This window comes from Aotus nancymaae, unplaced genomic scaffold (genome assembly GCF_030222135.1).
Source record: "Aotus nancymaae isolate 86718 unplaced genomic scaffold, 86718_ANA_hifiasm-v0.15.2.pri h1tg000059l, whole genome shotgun sequence".
NCBI lineage: Eukaryota > Metazoa > Chordata > Mammalia > Primates > Aotidae > Aotus > Aotus nancymaae.
Window position 1 is genome coordinate 55,543,565 of NW_026988473.1, and position 16,381 is coordinate 55,559,945.

At 40.8% G+C, this 16,381-nt stretch overlaps 1 protein-coding gene across 6 annotated transcripts in view; it reads right to left on the bottom strand.

The window, feature by feature from the left end:
- Positions 1-16,381, bottom strand: part of STIM1 (stromal interaction molecule 1) — a 251,042-nt gene that overhangs the window by 68,670 nt on the left and 165,991 nt on the right. For all 6 annotated transcript variants that reach the window (XM_012456837.2, XM_012456838.3, XM_012456836.3 and 3 more), the window contains one exon: positions 1,389-1,503. In XM_012456837.2, the coding sequence (XP_012312260.1) occupies positions 1,389-1,503 (115 nt within the window). The remainder of the gene's footprint in view (positions 1-1,388; positions 1,504-16,381) is intronic.

Sequence of the window (16,381 nt, forward strand, 5' to 3'; positions counted from 1 at the left end):
CTTTATACATCTAGGCCTAAGGTTCCTCAAATTAAAAACTAGAGACCCTGGTGGTTACTTATGTCTAACCCCTGTTAGCATCAGAACCTGCCCTAAGAGACCCTGGGAAGAGAGATTACTTCCAGCCTTGTTGGTATCTGTGCCCTAGCCACAGATATAGAGAGGAAGCTAAAGTCCTGTTTTTCCCTTCCCTGTCAAGTCTCACACATGCCCTTTCACTAAGAACTCTGAAGTAAATGCTCCAGAAAAAAAAATGGTAATCATGATTTTGCAGTTTTACACAAATCTAAAGTTTTCATTAAGCTCAACATGGGTCAGTAGAGTGACCCATGATTAGATGGGTCTAATCATGTATCTAATCAGACTGCATTAACAAATGCACAGGATTCAGAACCAAGAAAGTGACAATCCTGTTCACCTCTGTGATGATAAAATCACACTTGGAGGTCTACAGCCAACTATAGGATCTAAGAAACACATTAACAAAAGTGTTTATAGGCAGGAAATCAAGATGAGAAGGAGGCTGAGAAAATTTTTTCTTCAAGAAGTAGGGCTACTTAACCTGGAAAAGAGAAAACTCAGGAGAGAGTCTACTCTACACTATTGCTTTCAACCAAGATGGTATAAAAAAGCTTTCAACTGGCTGGGCACGGTGGCTCACGCCTGTAATCCCAGCACTTTGGGAGCCTGAGGTGGGTGGATCACGAGGTTAGGAGTTCAAGACCAGCCTGACCAATATGGTGAAACCCTGTCTCTACTAAAAATACAGAAACTTACAAAAATTAGCCGGGCATAGTGGTGCATGCCTATAGTCCCAGCTACTCAAGAGGCTGAGGCAGGAGAATCGCTAGGACCCGGGAGGCGGAGGTTGCAGTGAGCCGAGATGGCCACTGCACTCCAGCCTGCGTGACTCCATCTCAAAAAAAAAGCAAAAGAAAAGCTTTCAACCAAGATGATATAGAAAAGAAGAGAGTCTGTACCCTCACTCAATCTTTGAATTGTCTAGGACTCAGCAGAGCTGGGACTAAGTGGGAAGCTGGAGAAGAAAGAGGCTGCCTCAAGAGACCAGTAAGCTCCCTATCTCTGGAGATGAAGCAGCAAAATCTGGAAGATTCCTATGCCAGGGTCAGGTGTGTGTGGAAAGGGGTAGGAATAAGATAGAATTCAAAAAGTATTCTAATGAAAAAGAACTCCAAATCTGGAGAACCTTCCCCCGTGTCCAGCACAGTGACTATATTCAGTCTTATTTAGTGACTGTTTGTAGAATCATTTCAATAATTTGCCCTTTACTAAGCATTTTATATTCATGTCGTTTTAAGGCCAAGTTGCTGCTTCTCTCTTCTCTCAACCTTCCCGCAACTAGGATTGATGACCAGGCTGCCTATTACCTTCTGATGACTTCCATGCCTTCCATAGGTCCTCCACGCTGATGAGCTTATCCTCACCATGGAAGGTGCTGTGTTTCACTGTTGGGTCATGGTAATTAAGGTCTTCCCTCAGGAACTGCAAGGGAAAAAGTATACAAGTCACAAGAGATACCAAGGAGTCAGCCCATCAAGATCTCCACGAAGGTCACCTGCCTCTAGCTAGCCACAACACATTCCATCTACCCAACACACAAGGGTATCACATCACTCATGTATCCTTCCTTGTGCATATGTCTTAGCTGCCATCTAGTTGTCACTTCCTCTTTGTTTCATGTCTCACTTGAAAAATATATATAAATTAGAAATTCCTTCCTCATATTTTTTATTATGAAAGATAACACATGACAGTTAACTGAAAATTAATAAACTAAAAGAGGAAAGAAAAAAGGGAAAATTTTAAATGTTTGAGTATTCTTATACTAAGCAATATTCTAATAATTTCCGCAATATTTTTTCATCAAATCTTCACAACCAATGAATTATCATATTTATTTTATAAATGAGAACAGTAATACTCTTGAAGATAGTGCCATTTGCTCCAAATCACATTAGGTTTAGACCAGGTTAATTCACTGTGATGATTTTAAAACATGTCCACAAATTATTGGACAACCCTCCCATTAAAGGTAGATTTCCCTCCCCTTTAATATAGGCTGACATTAGTGACTCATCTTCGAACAAATAGAATGTGGCAGCAGTGATGTTGCATGACACCCAAGTCTAGGCTAGGAAAGGCAATACAAATTTCACCTGGCTTCCTCTCTTTTGGGACACATGCCTGAGGGATCCTAAGCCAACATGTAAGAAGCCTGGCTACCCTGAAGCCACCCTGCTGGAGATACCATGTGGAAAGACTATGTAGAGATAGAAATGTGTGAGTAGCCCCAGCTGTTTGGGTCTTCCAGCTCAGGGGTCAGGTAAGTGAGTGACTGGGACCTCAGGTGATTCCAGCCCCCAGCTCTGCAATCAGTTCGCCTGACACTGAATAGATGCAGATGAGCTATCCCTATTGAGCCATGCCAAGATTGCAGACCTGTGAGCAAAATTAATCTTGTTGCTGTGTTAAGTCACAGTTATAAGGAAGTTTGTTACACAGCATTAGATAATTGAAACACTTGCTCAAGGTTATAGCTGACAAGTCATGGAGTTAGTATTTAGTCTGATGTTAAAATCCAAATTTTTCCCCAGCACTACATATAATGTCCTTTAATTATCTGGAAATTTTTTTCATAATACACTTTAACAAGAAAGAAGAAAATAAAGGAAATCAAAGCTTTTAGAAATTGAACTGGTAATTAACTCCAGAGATACTCATATAGCTTGATCGTTAATCTCATTCATATGTATCAGACTAAACACTGACCATTGCTTTCCACAGACCCTCAAAATCAAAAAAGAAATGCAATTCTGGTCACTACTCTCATAAGAACACATTTTAGTGGAATTTTTAGGCAATGTCTCATCCATTTTTCCTTGTCCAGGAAAGAGTGTGACCCAGAGTAATGTCAGTATATGTTGCTCACTACATGAATAGATGGTCTCAGATTCCCTAGATATAGTCACAGGAATTCTAAGATAGCAAGTCTAGGACCATAAATTAATACATTCAATCATTCACTCATTTATTCAACAGATAGTCAATGAGGATTCTGTGTACTAGATATAATTCCCAGTACTAGAGAGGCCGTAAGTACTAAACAAAACAAACAAGAATCTTTATCCTCATCATCCAACTGGAGTGAGAGAGACAATATAAATAAAGCAGGACATCCCTTCATAATAAAATCTTTCAGCCAGGTATGATGGTTCATGCCTATAATCCCAGTGCCTTGGGAGGCCAAGGCAGGAGGATAGTTTGAGGCCAGGTGTTTGAGATCAGCCTGGGCAACATAATAAGACTCTGTCTCTATGAAAAGAAGTTTTAAATTAGCCAGGTGTGGTGGCACACACCTGTAGTCCTAACAACTTGGGAGGCTGAAGCAGGAGAATTGCTTGAGCCCAGGAGTTTGAGGCTGCAGTGAACTGTGATTGCACTACTGCACTCCAGCCTTGGTGACAGAGAGAGATCCTGTCTCTTTAAAAAAAAAAAAAAGAAAAACTTTCAGCAATTTGGGTATAGAAGGAATATACCTCAACACAATAGAGTCCATATATGACAAACCCACATCTAATATACTGAACAGGGAAAAGCTGAAAGCTTTTCCTCTAAAATCTGGAACAAGACGAGGATGCCCTCATTCACCACTATTATTCAACATAGTACTAAAAGTCCTAGCCAGAGAAATTAAGCAAGAGAAAGAAAGAAAGGGCATCCAAATTGGAAAGGAGGAAGTCAAACTGCCCCTGCATGCAGACAACATGATCTTTTTTTTTTTTTTTGAGACAGGGTCTTACTCTCTGTCACCCAGGCTGGAGTGCAGTGGCATGATCTCAGCTGACTGCAACCTCCACCTCCTGGGCCTCAAGCAATCCTCCCATCTCAGTCTCCCAAGTAGCTGGGACTACAGGTGTGCACACCATCCCACCTGGCTAATATTTTGTATTTTTGGTAGAGACGAGATTTCACCATGTTACCCAGGCTGGTCTCAAATGCCTGATCTCAAGGAATCCAACCACCTCAGCTTCCCAAAGTGCTGGAATTATAGGTGTGAGCCACCGTGCCCAGCCAACAACATGATATTAAATCTAGAAAAACCTACAGACGCCACCAAAAAACTGTTAAAACTAGTAAACAAATCTGAAAAAGAAATCAAAACAGCAATCCTATTTACAACAGCTACAAAAAAAAAAAAAACCTAATAAAACAGTATGGAGGTTCCTCAAAAAATGAAAAATAGAACTACCATATGATCCAGCAATCCCACTATTGGGTACAAATCCAAAGGAAATGAAATCAGCATGTTGAAAAGACATCTGCACTTCCATGTTCACTGCAGCACTATTCACAATAGCCAAGATATAGAATCAACCTCAAGGCCCATCAGCAAATGAATGTTTAAAGAAAATGTGATATATTTACACAATGGCATACTATTCAACCATTAAAAAAAAGAATGAAACTCTGCCATTTGTGGCAACATGGATGTGCCTTGAGGACATTATGCTAAGTGAAATAATCCAGGCACAAAAAATCAAATACCACATGTTCTCACTCATATATGGAATCTTAAAAAGTTGATCTCATAGAAGTAGAGAACAGGATAGTGGTTACCAGAATCTGGGAAGGGTGAATGGGAAGATGGGGAGAGACTGGTCAACAGGTACAAATTTACAATTAGGAGGATAAGTTTTTAAGTTCTAGTGTTCCATTGCACAGTAGGATGATTTTAGTTAATAATAATATAGTGTATATTTCAAAATGGCTAGAAGAAAGGATTTTGAATGTTTACCACAAAGAAATGATATATGTTTGAGATGACAGATATACTAATTATCCCCTAATTTGATCATTATACATTGTATACATGTATCAAAACATCATACTGTATCCTATAAATATGTACAATTTTTTTGGATGGTTGGTTGGTTGGTGGGGTTTTGTTTTTTTTGAGACAGGGTCTCACTGTGTCACCCAAGATAGGTGATCCAACTGCCTCAACTTCCCAAGTAAGTTGGACTATGGGTGTGCACCACCATACCCAGCTATTTTTTGGATTTTTTGTAGAGACAAGGTCTCACTATGTTGCCCAGGCTGGTCTCGAACTCCTGAGTTCAAGCAATCCTTCTGCCTCAGCCTCTCAAAGTGCTGGGATTACAGGCATCAGCCACCATGCCCGGCCAATATGTACAACTGTTATGTGTCAATTACAAATAAAATAAAACTTTAAAAATGTTTTTAAATAAAATTAAATTTAAATAAACAAAAAAGTAAGCAGGGAAGAGTAATAGGGAATGCTAAGAGTAGTGGTATTCACAGTTTGTCATTTTAATGAGAGGAATCAAGATATCATTAAGAAGCTGACTTCATTTTCTTCATTTTTATTTCATGTACAAACAGGTAATATGATTTTTCAATGGGTGGATGCCTTAGATAATTCATTCGAGAAAGACCACTTAGTCCAACTTAATGAAATCTATATCCTTCACATACTGATGGCAACACTAAAGACACATATTGAGGCAATATTTCCAGATCAGACCATGCTGGTTTGAGCAGATCCAACAAGAGCGCCATCTTTCCTTCAGGAGTGCAACCAAAGCAAAAGGCAAGAAGGTGATTTTAAAGCAAATATTTGAAGAAGGTGTGGGAGAAAGGCATGCAGAATAACTGGAAGAAGAGTAACCCAAGAATGGAGAGGGGTAAATGCAAAGTCCCTGAGGCAAGAGAACATACTTGGTATGTTATAACAAGAAGGCCAGTATGGCTGGTGAGAAATGAATAAGGTGGTGACTAGCAGGAGATGAACTCAAAGAAGCCACAGAGTTCCAGAACAGAGAGCCTCCTTTTTAGGCTATTATCAAGACTTTGATTTTTCACTCTGGGATGGGAGCTGTTACAGGGATGGGAGCTGAACAGAGGTATAGCATGATCACATTTATATTTTTAAGAGGATTTCTCTGGATACTGTGTTAAAAAGTAGACTGTAAAAGGGAAAGGGTAGATGCAGAGAAATCACCCAGGTGGCTACTGCAATAACGTGTGCTAATGGTGGCTTGAAACAAGGTGGTAGCTGTGGAAGTGATGAGAAATTGTCAGGATTGGGATATAATTTAGAGATAAAATCTGCTATTCTCATAATTTTTTAGGTTTGATTAATCAGGTCCTTCAAGATATACCCTTCTTTGGTCCTCACAGGCTCCAACCTAGAACCTCTTAATCTAAGACTAGAGAGACAGCTATCATAAGCAGGCCTTGGGAGCAGAAACACCAAAATCTCCAAGGAAGAGGATTTTCTGCCATTATCAGATAACTCCAGGAAACCATCTGACGTGAGATACCAGCTGCTTATAGGAAACCAAAAAGAAATAGACTGATTTTTATAGTCAAGCCTGATCACCGAGGTATGTGGAGAGCAGAGAAACTCAGAAAGAAAATGCAAGGAAGATCTGCACAGGGACTCACATGTAGACCCTACTGGTGCCACAAAGCACACAAAAAAGGAGTAGGGTCAGAAAACAAGGTCGGCAAGAAGATGATGCCAAATGAGGAAGTGGTGAATAGAAGCTCTACTTGAAGGAAGGTATCTATGCTGAATGGGACCGCTTTAGAAAATAAAGAAATGAAGCTGCAACAATCAGGCCTGAAGAGTCAGAAATTCAGAACCCACAGAAACGGGCTACTTACTTGCTGTGTGACTGTTGGGCAAGCTACTTTGCCTCTCTGAGCCTATTTTCCTCTCAAAATTAGGGTTAATAATGCCCCTCCTTTGGGCATGGTAAGGATTAAATGAGACATGTTTGCAGAAGTCATAAATTGCCTTTGCATTTGTCTTTTACTGGCCTGCACAGCATTTTACAAACCTGAACCTAAATTTTAAAATCAGAGAATTTTGGCCGGGCATGGTAGCTCACATCTGTAATCTCAGCATTTTGGGAGGCTGAGGCGGGTGGATCACCTGAGGTCAGGAGTTTAAGACCAGACTGGCCAAATGGTGAAACCCTGTCTCTACTAAAAAATACAAAAATTAGCTGGGCAGGGTAACGCATGCCTGCAATTCCAGCTACTTGGGAGGCTGAGGCAGAAGAATTGCTTAAACCTGGGAGGCAGAGGTTGCAGTAAGCCAAGATCGTGCCACTGCACTCTCCAGCCTGGGTGACAGAGCCAGACTCCATCTCAAAAAGTCTCAAAAAAAAAAAAAAAAATCAGAAAATTTCACTAAAAGTTCACTCAGGCTATCTTTTAGGCAAATCAAAAGAGGTTTGATTTGTTTAAAAGCCTGAGAAAGTGGACTTTTAGTAAAATTTAAGGCTTATGCCTTAAATCTCAGCACTTCGGGAGGCCAAGGTGGGAAGATTGCTTGAGCCCAGGAGTTCAAGACCAGTCTGGACAACATAGTGAAACCCTATCTCTACAAAAAAATTTAAAATTAGCCACATGTGGTGGTGTGCACTTGTGGTCCCAACTACTTGAGAGGCTGAGGTGGGAGGATCATTTGAACCCCAGAGGTTAAGGCTGTGGTGAGCTGTGATCATACAACCTGCGCTCCAGCCTGGGCAACAGAGCAAGACCCTGTGTCAAAAAAAAAAAAAAAAAAAAAAAATCAAAAGATCTAGCCACAGTAAGCTCAAATGACTTTAGAATTTTATACAGGAGTGGCTTAAGGACTAACAATTCAATTGGAAAGGGAGAGTGACAGCTAAGGGACTTGTCATGAGGTTGCATTGCATAGCACACACACTATTTTTATGAAGATTATTCATTACAAATTAATTTTATTTTACATTTATTTATTCTTTTTTTTTTTTTTTTAGATGGAGTCTCACTCTGTCGCCCAGGCTGGAATGCAGTGGTGTGATCTCGGCTCACTGCAACCTCTGTCCCCCAGGTTCAAGCAATTCTCCTGCCTCAGCCTCCTGAGTAGCTGGGATTACAGGCGCCCACCATCATGCCAACCTAATTTTTGTGTTTTTAGTGGAGGCAGGGTTTCACCATGTTGGCTGGGCTGGTCTCAAACTCCTGACCTCAAGTGATCACCCAGCTTTGGTCATCCAAAGTACTGGGATTACAAGCATGAGCCACCACACCCAGCCACAAATTAATTTTAAAATGCAACTTTTTATGAAGATGTTTTTATTAACCTTTTAAACTTAAGGAAAAAAATCAATCGTCCATATCAAAGAATAAATATATACAGCAGCTCCTCAAATAACACCATTTCTTTCAATGTCATTTTGTTATAATGTCGATGAAAAAAAATCAATTCCCAGCTGGGCCTACTGTCTGTGTGGAGTTTGCATGTTCTCCCCATATGTGCATGGGTTTTCTCTGGGTTCTCTGATTTCCTCTCACATCCCAAAGATGTGCATTTTAGGTGAGCTGGCATGTCTACATGGTCCTAGCCTGAATGAGTGAGAGTGTGTGTGTGAGTGTGCCCTGCAATAGAATGGCATCCTATCCAGGGTTGGTGCCCACCTTGTACCCTAAGCTGCTAGGATAAGCTCTGGATACTCTCAACCCTGAACTGAAATAAGCAGGTAAATAATTATCTTACTTGTTTTTATTAATAGCCTACTACACACCCAGGTAATATGAAATAGCCTATTGCTCCTAGGCTACAAACCTGTACAACACATTACTGTACTGAATATTGTAGGGAGTTGTAACACAGTAGTATTTGTGTATCTAAACATAACTAAACATAGAAAAGATATAGTAAAAATATGATATTATAATCTTATGGAACCACATTGTTTATGTGGCCCATTGTTGACTGAATGTCCTTATGTGGCATATGACTATATATAAAATACATATTTATATATGTATAACTCACATTATATATGTGTATGTATATATATATTATATAATTTGGAGTATCTTAAAGGTTGGGGAGTTGGTGCTAAAGGAGCTAATGGAGGCCTCAATCCCCTACCTCTTAGAACCGCCCCTGGATTGACATAACTACATGGCAACAATCTGCCAGAGCTGCTCCTTCCAAAGAGGCATGTGCTCTCCAGTTTGCCACAGCTCTCACCACTCACAGATTCATGCATATGCATTTATACAGCACACATTACTCAGTTATAATGCTTTCTGGCCCCTCAGGGCCAGTTTGTAATTCCTGTTGTACACTAAAGTACTACGAATTTTAAAGCACAATTCAGATGTTAATTGAGATTATTATTGGAAGGAGAGTGAGATAAGGACAAGAAAGTAACAGAAAAAGATTCTTGATCAAAGGTGGCCTCTTCTATGCTCCCATGGTGCCTGTGCATACCTTTATCAATCTTATGAGATGTCTATCTCCTCTGCCAAACCATATACTCCTGATAGAAGTTCCCAGTTACTCAGTCATAAGCATTGCACCCAAGAATATTGTGTTGAGCTATAACTTTGATGTCCAATATACTTGAAGTAGGCATTACCACATCTTACTCTGAAAACTGTCCCACATCCAGCTAAGAGCTAAAGTCTGATTTAAGACAAAGTTTAAAAGGAACAAAAGGTAATAACAAAGTTAAACGGGCAGCTTTTGGCTCCCACTAAAAGGATTTACTGTTTCAGACATAGAACAAGCAGCTCTTCTCTCAAGAAGACCTAAGGAGGCTCCCTAAAGAGTCTTGCCTTACCATGAGGAATGCAGCATTGGCTAGAACTACAGCTCAATAGCTCTCCAAAGAGCCAAGGCACCAGCTGTCACTAGGTATATTTAGTTCCATGCGCTCAAAAAAGTGATCTCCCAGAAGGTGACACAAAGCATAAACCCATTCCAAGTGTTAAGCAGTAGTGAAGTAGTGAGAGTGGGAGCAGAGAAGAGGGAAGACCTCTCTCTATAATTTCTACAAAATAGGCCCAGTCAGCTTGATCCACCAGAGAACAGAATTCACTGACAGAAAGCCAGAAGAAGAGCAGCACACCTTTGGGTACAGCAATCTGGATGGCTTTCCTGGGTTCTTCCTTAGAATCAATAACTCTTCCCTCCCCTTTCCAACCTTGTTCCCTACTACTTACCTTTTATGTTTCCCAAACCAAATCGCACCACCTCCATTCCCACTTTCCCTGCTGCTCCCCAACTCCTACCCAGCCCAAAATATTTAGAACCCTACATTAGTCCATTCTTGCATTGCTATAAAGAAATACTTGTGGTCGGGCGCAGTGGTTCATGCCTGTAATCCCAGCACTTTGGGAGGCCGAGGTGGGCAGATCACTTGAGGTCAGGAGTTCAAGACCAGCCTGGCCAACATGGTAAAATCCCATCTCTACTAAAAATACAAAAAATAGCTGACATCGTGGCATGTGCCTGTAATCCCAGCTACCTGGGAGGCTGAGGCAGGAGAATCGCTTGAATTCAGGAGGCAGAGGTTGCAGTGAGCCAAGATTGTGCTACTGTACTCCAGCCTGGGCAATAGAGCAAGATTCTGCCAAAAAAAGAAAAGAAATACCTGAGACTGGTAAGGAAAAGAGGTTTAATTAGCTCACAGTTCCACAGGCTGTACAGGAAGCATAGCAGCTTCTGCTCCTGAGGAGGCCTCGGGAAACTTACAATCATGCCAGAAGGTGAAAGGGAAACAGATACACCTTACACAGCCAGAGCAGGAGGAAGAGAGAGCAAGGCGGTGAGGTGCTACACACTTTTAAATGACCAGATCTCATGAGAACTCACTCACTACACAATACTAAGGGGGATGGTGCTAAACCATTCATGAGAACACCACCCCCATAATCCAATCACTCCTACCAGGCCCACCTCCAACACTGGGGATTACAATTCAATACGAGGATTTCGTGGGGACACAGAACCTAGCCATATCAAATCTATAAGTCACATGTTTCAGGTCTAGGTATTTTACCAACTCTTATTCACCTCTTGAACATCTAACAAGGAAACATACCATATTTCAGGTAGAATAGCTCTAAATGTCATTTACAGAGTTCTAGGACATGGATGTTTCATGGGTGAAATATCTGTCTTCACTGAGATCAGAAGCTGTTGCTCAAAGGCAGGGATAGGGCAGTCATTTCTCACTTATCTTTGTACATCTAGTCTCTTTTTTGCCAGTCTATCTACCATATTAGACACTAGAATGATCTTAAAAGTAAATATCTATATCAACTCCTTTACTTAACATCTCATGGCTCCTCATTACCCACAAGATAAAGCCCTAACTTGTTGGCCTGGCATTCAAAGCCTTTTACAATATGACAAATCAACTTCCTAGGGACCTTCCTGGCCACTCTCCCTCCCTACCAGACACCTCACACACCAGATCTGAGGTCAGAAAACTATGGCCATAAGCCAAATACAGCTTGCTGTTTGTTGGTTTTGAGACTGAGTCTCCCTCTATCACCCAGGCTGAAGTGCAGTGGCATGAACATGTCTCACTGCAGCCTCCTGGGCGTAAGCAATCCTCCTGCCTCAGCCTCCCAAGTAGCTTGGAATACAGGCACACGTCACTAATGCCTGGCTAATTTTTTCTTTTTTTTTTTGTAGAGACAGGCCATATTTTGCCCAGGCTGGTCTCAAACTCACAGACTCAAGCAATCCTCCTGCCTTGGCTTCCCAAAGTGATGAGATTATAGGCATGAGCCATCATGCCTAGCCAGTTTTCATAAATAAAGTTTTCTTTGTTTGTTTATTTGTTTGTTTTGAGATGGAGTTTCACTCTTGCTGCCCAGGCTGGAGTGCAATGGCGCAATCTCAGCTCACCACAACTTCCGCCTCCCAGGTTCAAGCAATTCTCCTGCCTCAGCCTCCCAAGTAGCTGGGATTAAAAGTATGCACCATGATGTCTGGCTAATTTTGTATTTTTAGTAGAGATGGGGTTTCTCCATGTTAGTCAGACTAGTCTCGAACTCCCGACCTCAGGTGATCCGCCTGCCCGCCTCAGCCTCCTGAAGTGCTGGGATTACAGGCATGAGCCACCATGCCCAGCCCCATAAATAAAGTTTTACTGAAACATAGCCAGGCTCACACATTAATGTATTATTTTCTGTGGCTGCTTTCATGCTACAAAGTTGAGTATTTGTAACAGAGACTCTATGGCTATCAAAGTCTAAAATAATTACTATCTAATCCCTTATAGAAAAAGTTGCCTGCTCTAGACACCTCAAGCTATTTCATGCTCCTTGACCAAACCATGATCTTTTATACCCTCAAGATTTTGCACAAGGTGCTCCATTTAAAAATGCTTTCTCCCCCTCTTTGTCTATTAAGGAAAAAGTCACTGTCTTCTGTGAAGTTTTCTAGATCTCTCCCAGGTGAGTTCATTGACCTATCCTATTTGTTCCCTTAGTTCTCAGGGTGTACATCAATGACAGTATTTATCCCAATATTCTATAATTACTATTTAATTATCCCCCTCTTACTCTCCCTAAGCAACTCAAAAATAGATACTATATTTTATTTATCATTTATTCTTCACCCAGCATCTTGCAAATTTTCTGGAATACACAAATGAATAATTAATTTAGTTCCATAAACCCATCTCCAAGCGTAGGGTCTGGCACAGAGCAGGGTGTGTGGTTATTAAATAACTGAAGGAGTGTCTCTTGAGTTTGTCCTATTATATGCAGCAGAGAACTTAGCTCACAAGACATAGCTAGTCAAGACATAGTTATCTGTTGAATAGAAGAAAGAAAAAGGTCCCCAAATTATCAGCCAAAGATATTTAGCCAGGAGGCAGAGGGTTACACTAGCTTGGATTCAGTGTAGCATTTTGTTTAGAGTTTGATTCTAGACCCGGCTAAGTGGGTGTGAATCTTCATTCCACCACTTACCCTCAGTGTATAACTTGCATTATTTGTAAAATGAAGACAGTAGCACAAAACCTAATAACTCTCATGTTGAGGAAAGTATAAATAAGTAAATTCAACTAAATACCTTAGAATAGTGCCTGGCACAAAATAAGCTCTCCTGTCTTTGTGTATGTAATATGTTTTAAGAAGAATATAAAGATACTAAGAATGTACAATCCTAGGGCCCATTATTACAGTGATGCTGATCCCTCATATGTAAGGAAGACCTACAGAGGAGGTAGAAAATGGATATTTTCTAAGTGCTTGGTATACAAAGTTCATGTGTCAAGAGGTCAGGAATGGAGATAGTTAAGACAAGACATTGCAGTCTACTAACCTCTAAGGTCCTTTCTGTTTTACTCTATGATACTTTGAAAGCTTTAACTCCATTTCAAATCAAAGCTTCACAACTTTATGCAAGACCCTCCCTCCTCTATGGGCTGGTCTTCCTCAATGTATCAATTACCACTTCCTCCCATTCCCTATGATAATGAATTACTTAAAACTCTCTGAAGGTACCAGGCTTTTTACCAGTACAATATCTTTGTGCATGCTATTCCCTTATTTAAAATATTCTCCTTATCACTCCTAGTCATCTGTTGAGATCCAGATTATGTGTCAGTGACTGTAACATGGGAAAAGCTGACTTAGGTCATCCTCTTCTGCAACTCTATCACAGTGTTCACTCTTAACATTTTATTTTTTTAAAGACAGGGTTTGGATATGTTGCTAAGGCTGGACTTAAACTCTGTGCTCACACAATTCTCCTACCTCAGCCTCCCAAGTAGCTGGTACTACTGGTGCAAGCCGCTGTGCCTCACAGTATCCACTTAATAAATTATAGTGTCCTTATCTGTTTTATGGCTATCTCCACTACTAGGGGAACTTCTTCAAAGGCAGCAACATTACCTTTTCTTTCACTCCGTTATTTCCAGCACCTAGAACATATGTAGATAGAGAGAATCCCTCTGAGGTAAATGATAAAGCTCAGTTCTTATCATTGAATCATCCTTGATGCCTCACCAAAACATCAGGCACATGATACAGGTCAAATCCTAGAGGCAGCATTAAAAGTTTCAGCTTGCCAGAATGGCAAGAATGGCAAAGACGGAAACTCTAACTTCTCCAGTCTTACAAACTGTCAGGACCAAAGTATTCAAGCTAGCCAAGGACTACTGTCTGGGGAACCTTTGTTTTATGAAAGAAGGACAGAAATAGGTCACTAATTAGAAAGTATTTCCCCAGAGGCAAGAGATTATCTTCTTAATTGGGGTCAATACTGCCACATCTACTAGCACTGGAGAGAATGCATTATGAGAAAGGACAGTTACAAAATTGATGGGTTAGAAGGGACTTCTGGTGACAGCATGAGAAGTTCCACAGACCCACTCTGCAGTAAAACTGGTGAAACTCATTTTTCAAAAGCAACCATTTAAAGTTTCTGGAAATGGTCTTAAAGGCATACAGCCAATGAAGAAACGGATGTTTAAGAAAATCTACTAAGAACAGCCAGAGTCCACAGTATGTAAACCAAGACCTGTTCCCTGCCTTGCCTCTCCCAACTCAATGACAAGACACTCCACTCCACACTGATGCAGCTAAAAACACAGACCTTCTTCTCTCTTAAGCTCCTTGTTAAAGAGTTAGTTGTCTGGAATGTCCTGAGCAGGATATTAGCGTTTCTGATCCTCCCCCGCCAGCTACCTGTTACTGAGGCTAAGTTCTAAGTGACTGCAACTAAAAGGCGGGCCTCTTTTGTCCCGCTTAGCCCCCACTCATAGGACAGGAGCTTTACCTTGAATGCAGTGCCACTAAGAATACTAGGGCCACAACTGGCATTGCCTTGGCTCATAAGATGCTGATTACAATCTGGAAGAAGCAAGCCAAAAAGACCTGAGGCTACTGCCACCCCTCTACCAAGTCCTCAGCTCCTAAAGTGGTGGTGTCACTCAGAAGCATGTCATTGTCCCCCACCCCAGCTCCAGAACTATGACTAAAGGATTTTGCCTGGCAGAGGAAGCAGGCTATAAACAAAAAGCTCTTAATCTCTTCACAGGGAAAATGATCTCATCTCAACAGAGTGTAGAGAAGTTCAAGACTAAGGGTAGGGTATTCTCAAAATAGTAGAAGTTGTGGTAAAAGGAAAAAAATAGTAGATTCACTGGAGATATACGCTAAACTGTAAACTAGAGAATTTGATGGAGATAACTAGGGAAAGAGACAGCTGGGAGGAGTCTCTTGGAGTAAGAACAAATTTTACCAGCCTGGGCAAGATAGGGAGACCCCTTCTCTACAAAAAATTTAAAAACTAGCCAGGCCTGCATATATATCCCAGCACTAAAAAAAAAAACAAAAAACAAAAAAAAAACAAAAGGAAGCCAGGTGTCGTGGCACACACCTGTGGTCCGAGTTACTCATGTGGCTGAGGTAGGAGGATCACTGGAGTCCAGGAGGGTGAGGCTACAGTGAGCCATGATCATGCTACTGCACTGCAGCCTGGGTGAAAGAGTGGGACTCTTGTCTCCAAAACAAATCAAAAAAGAACAAATCTCAAACACTGACCTCAGGAACTAGGCCATCAAAGGAACCCTAACATAATTGGATTAGTCTGGGAAGCAATTTATGCTTCAGGGCACTGTTGAAAAGAGCAGAACAATCAGATGGCAATTAGTGAACCTAAAAAGCTGGATGTGGCACCAGGGAAAGAGATAGTCAAAGTTCTGCCCAAACCATTATCATTCAAAGATGACTGTGGGCCTACCAAAGTCCTCTGTGGAGCAACATCAGAGGATTCACCCTGCTGTGGGAGGAGAGGGATCAACCACTTAAACAGTCTAGCCAGTCATTAAACAAAAAAACAGGAAAATAATAATAGGCCCCGGAGGAATCAGACAAGTACCCAAAGTTGCTACAATATATTATCGAAAGTGTTCTGCTTCAAAACAAACAAACAAAACATACAAAGAAACTGGAAAGTGTGACCCATATACCAGAAAAAAAGCAGGCAACAGAAACTTTCAGTAAGAGGGACCAGATGTCAGATTTAACAGAAAAAGACTATGTATTAGCCATTATAAATATGTCCAAGACTGAAAAAAAAAATCATGATTAAAGACGTAAAGGAATGCATGATGTCAATGTCACATCAAATAAAGAATGTCAATAAAGAGATAGAAATTGCTGTTTTAAAAAAAAGAACCAAATGGATGTTCTGGAGTTGAAAAGTATAATAAATGAAATGGAAAATTAGGAGAGAGGCTAAATAGTAGATCTGAACTGGCAGAAGAAAGAATTAGCAAACTTCAAGAGAGACTGATAGAGATTATACAACCCTAAAAACAGAGAAGATGGAATGAAGAAAAATCAATAGAGCCTCAGAGAAATGTAGAACACCATTAATCACACCAACGTATGCATAATATGAATACCAAAAGGGGAAGATAACAAAAAAGAAGCAGGAAGGCTCATGCCTGTGAGAGGACAAGGTGGGTGGATCGCTTGAGGCCAGGAGTTAAAAACCAGCCTGGACAACATGGTGAAACCACATCTCTACTAAAAA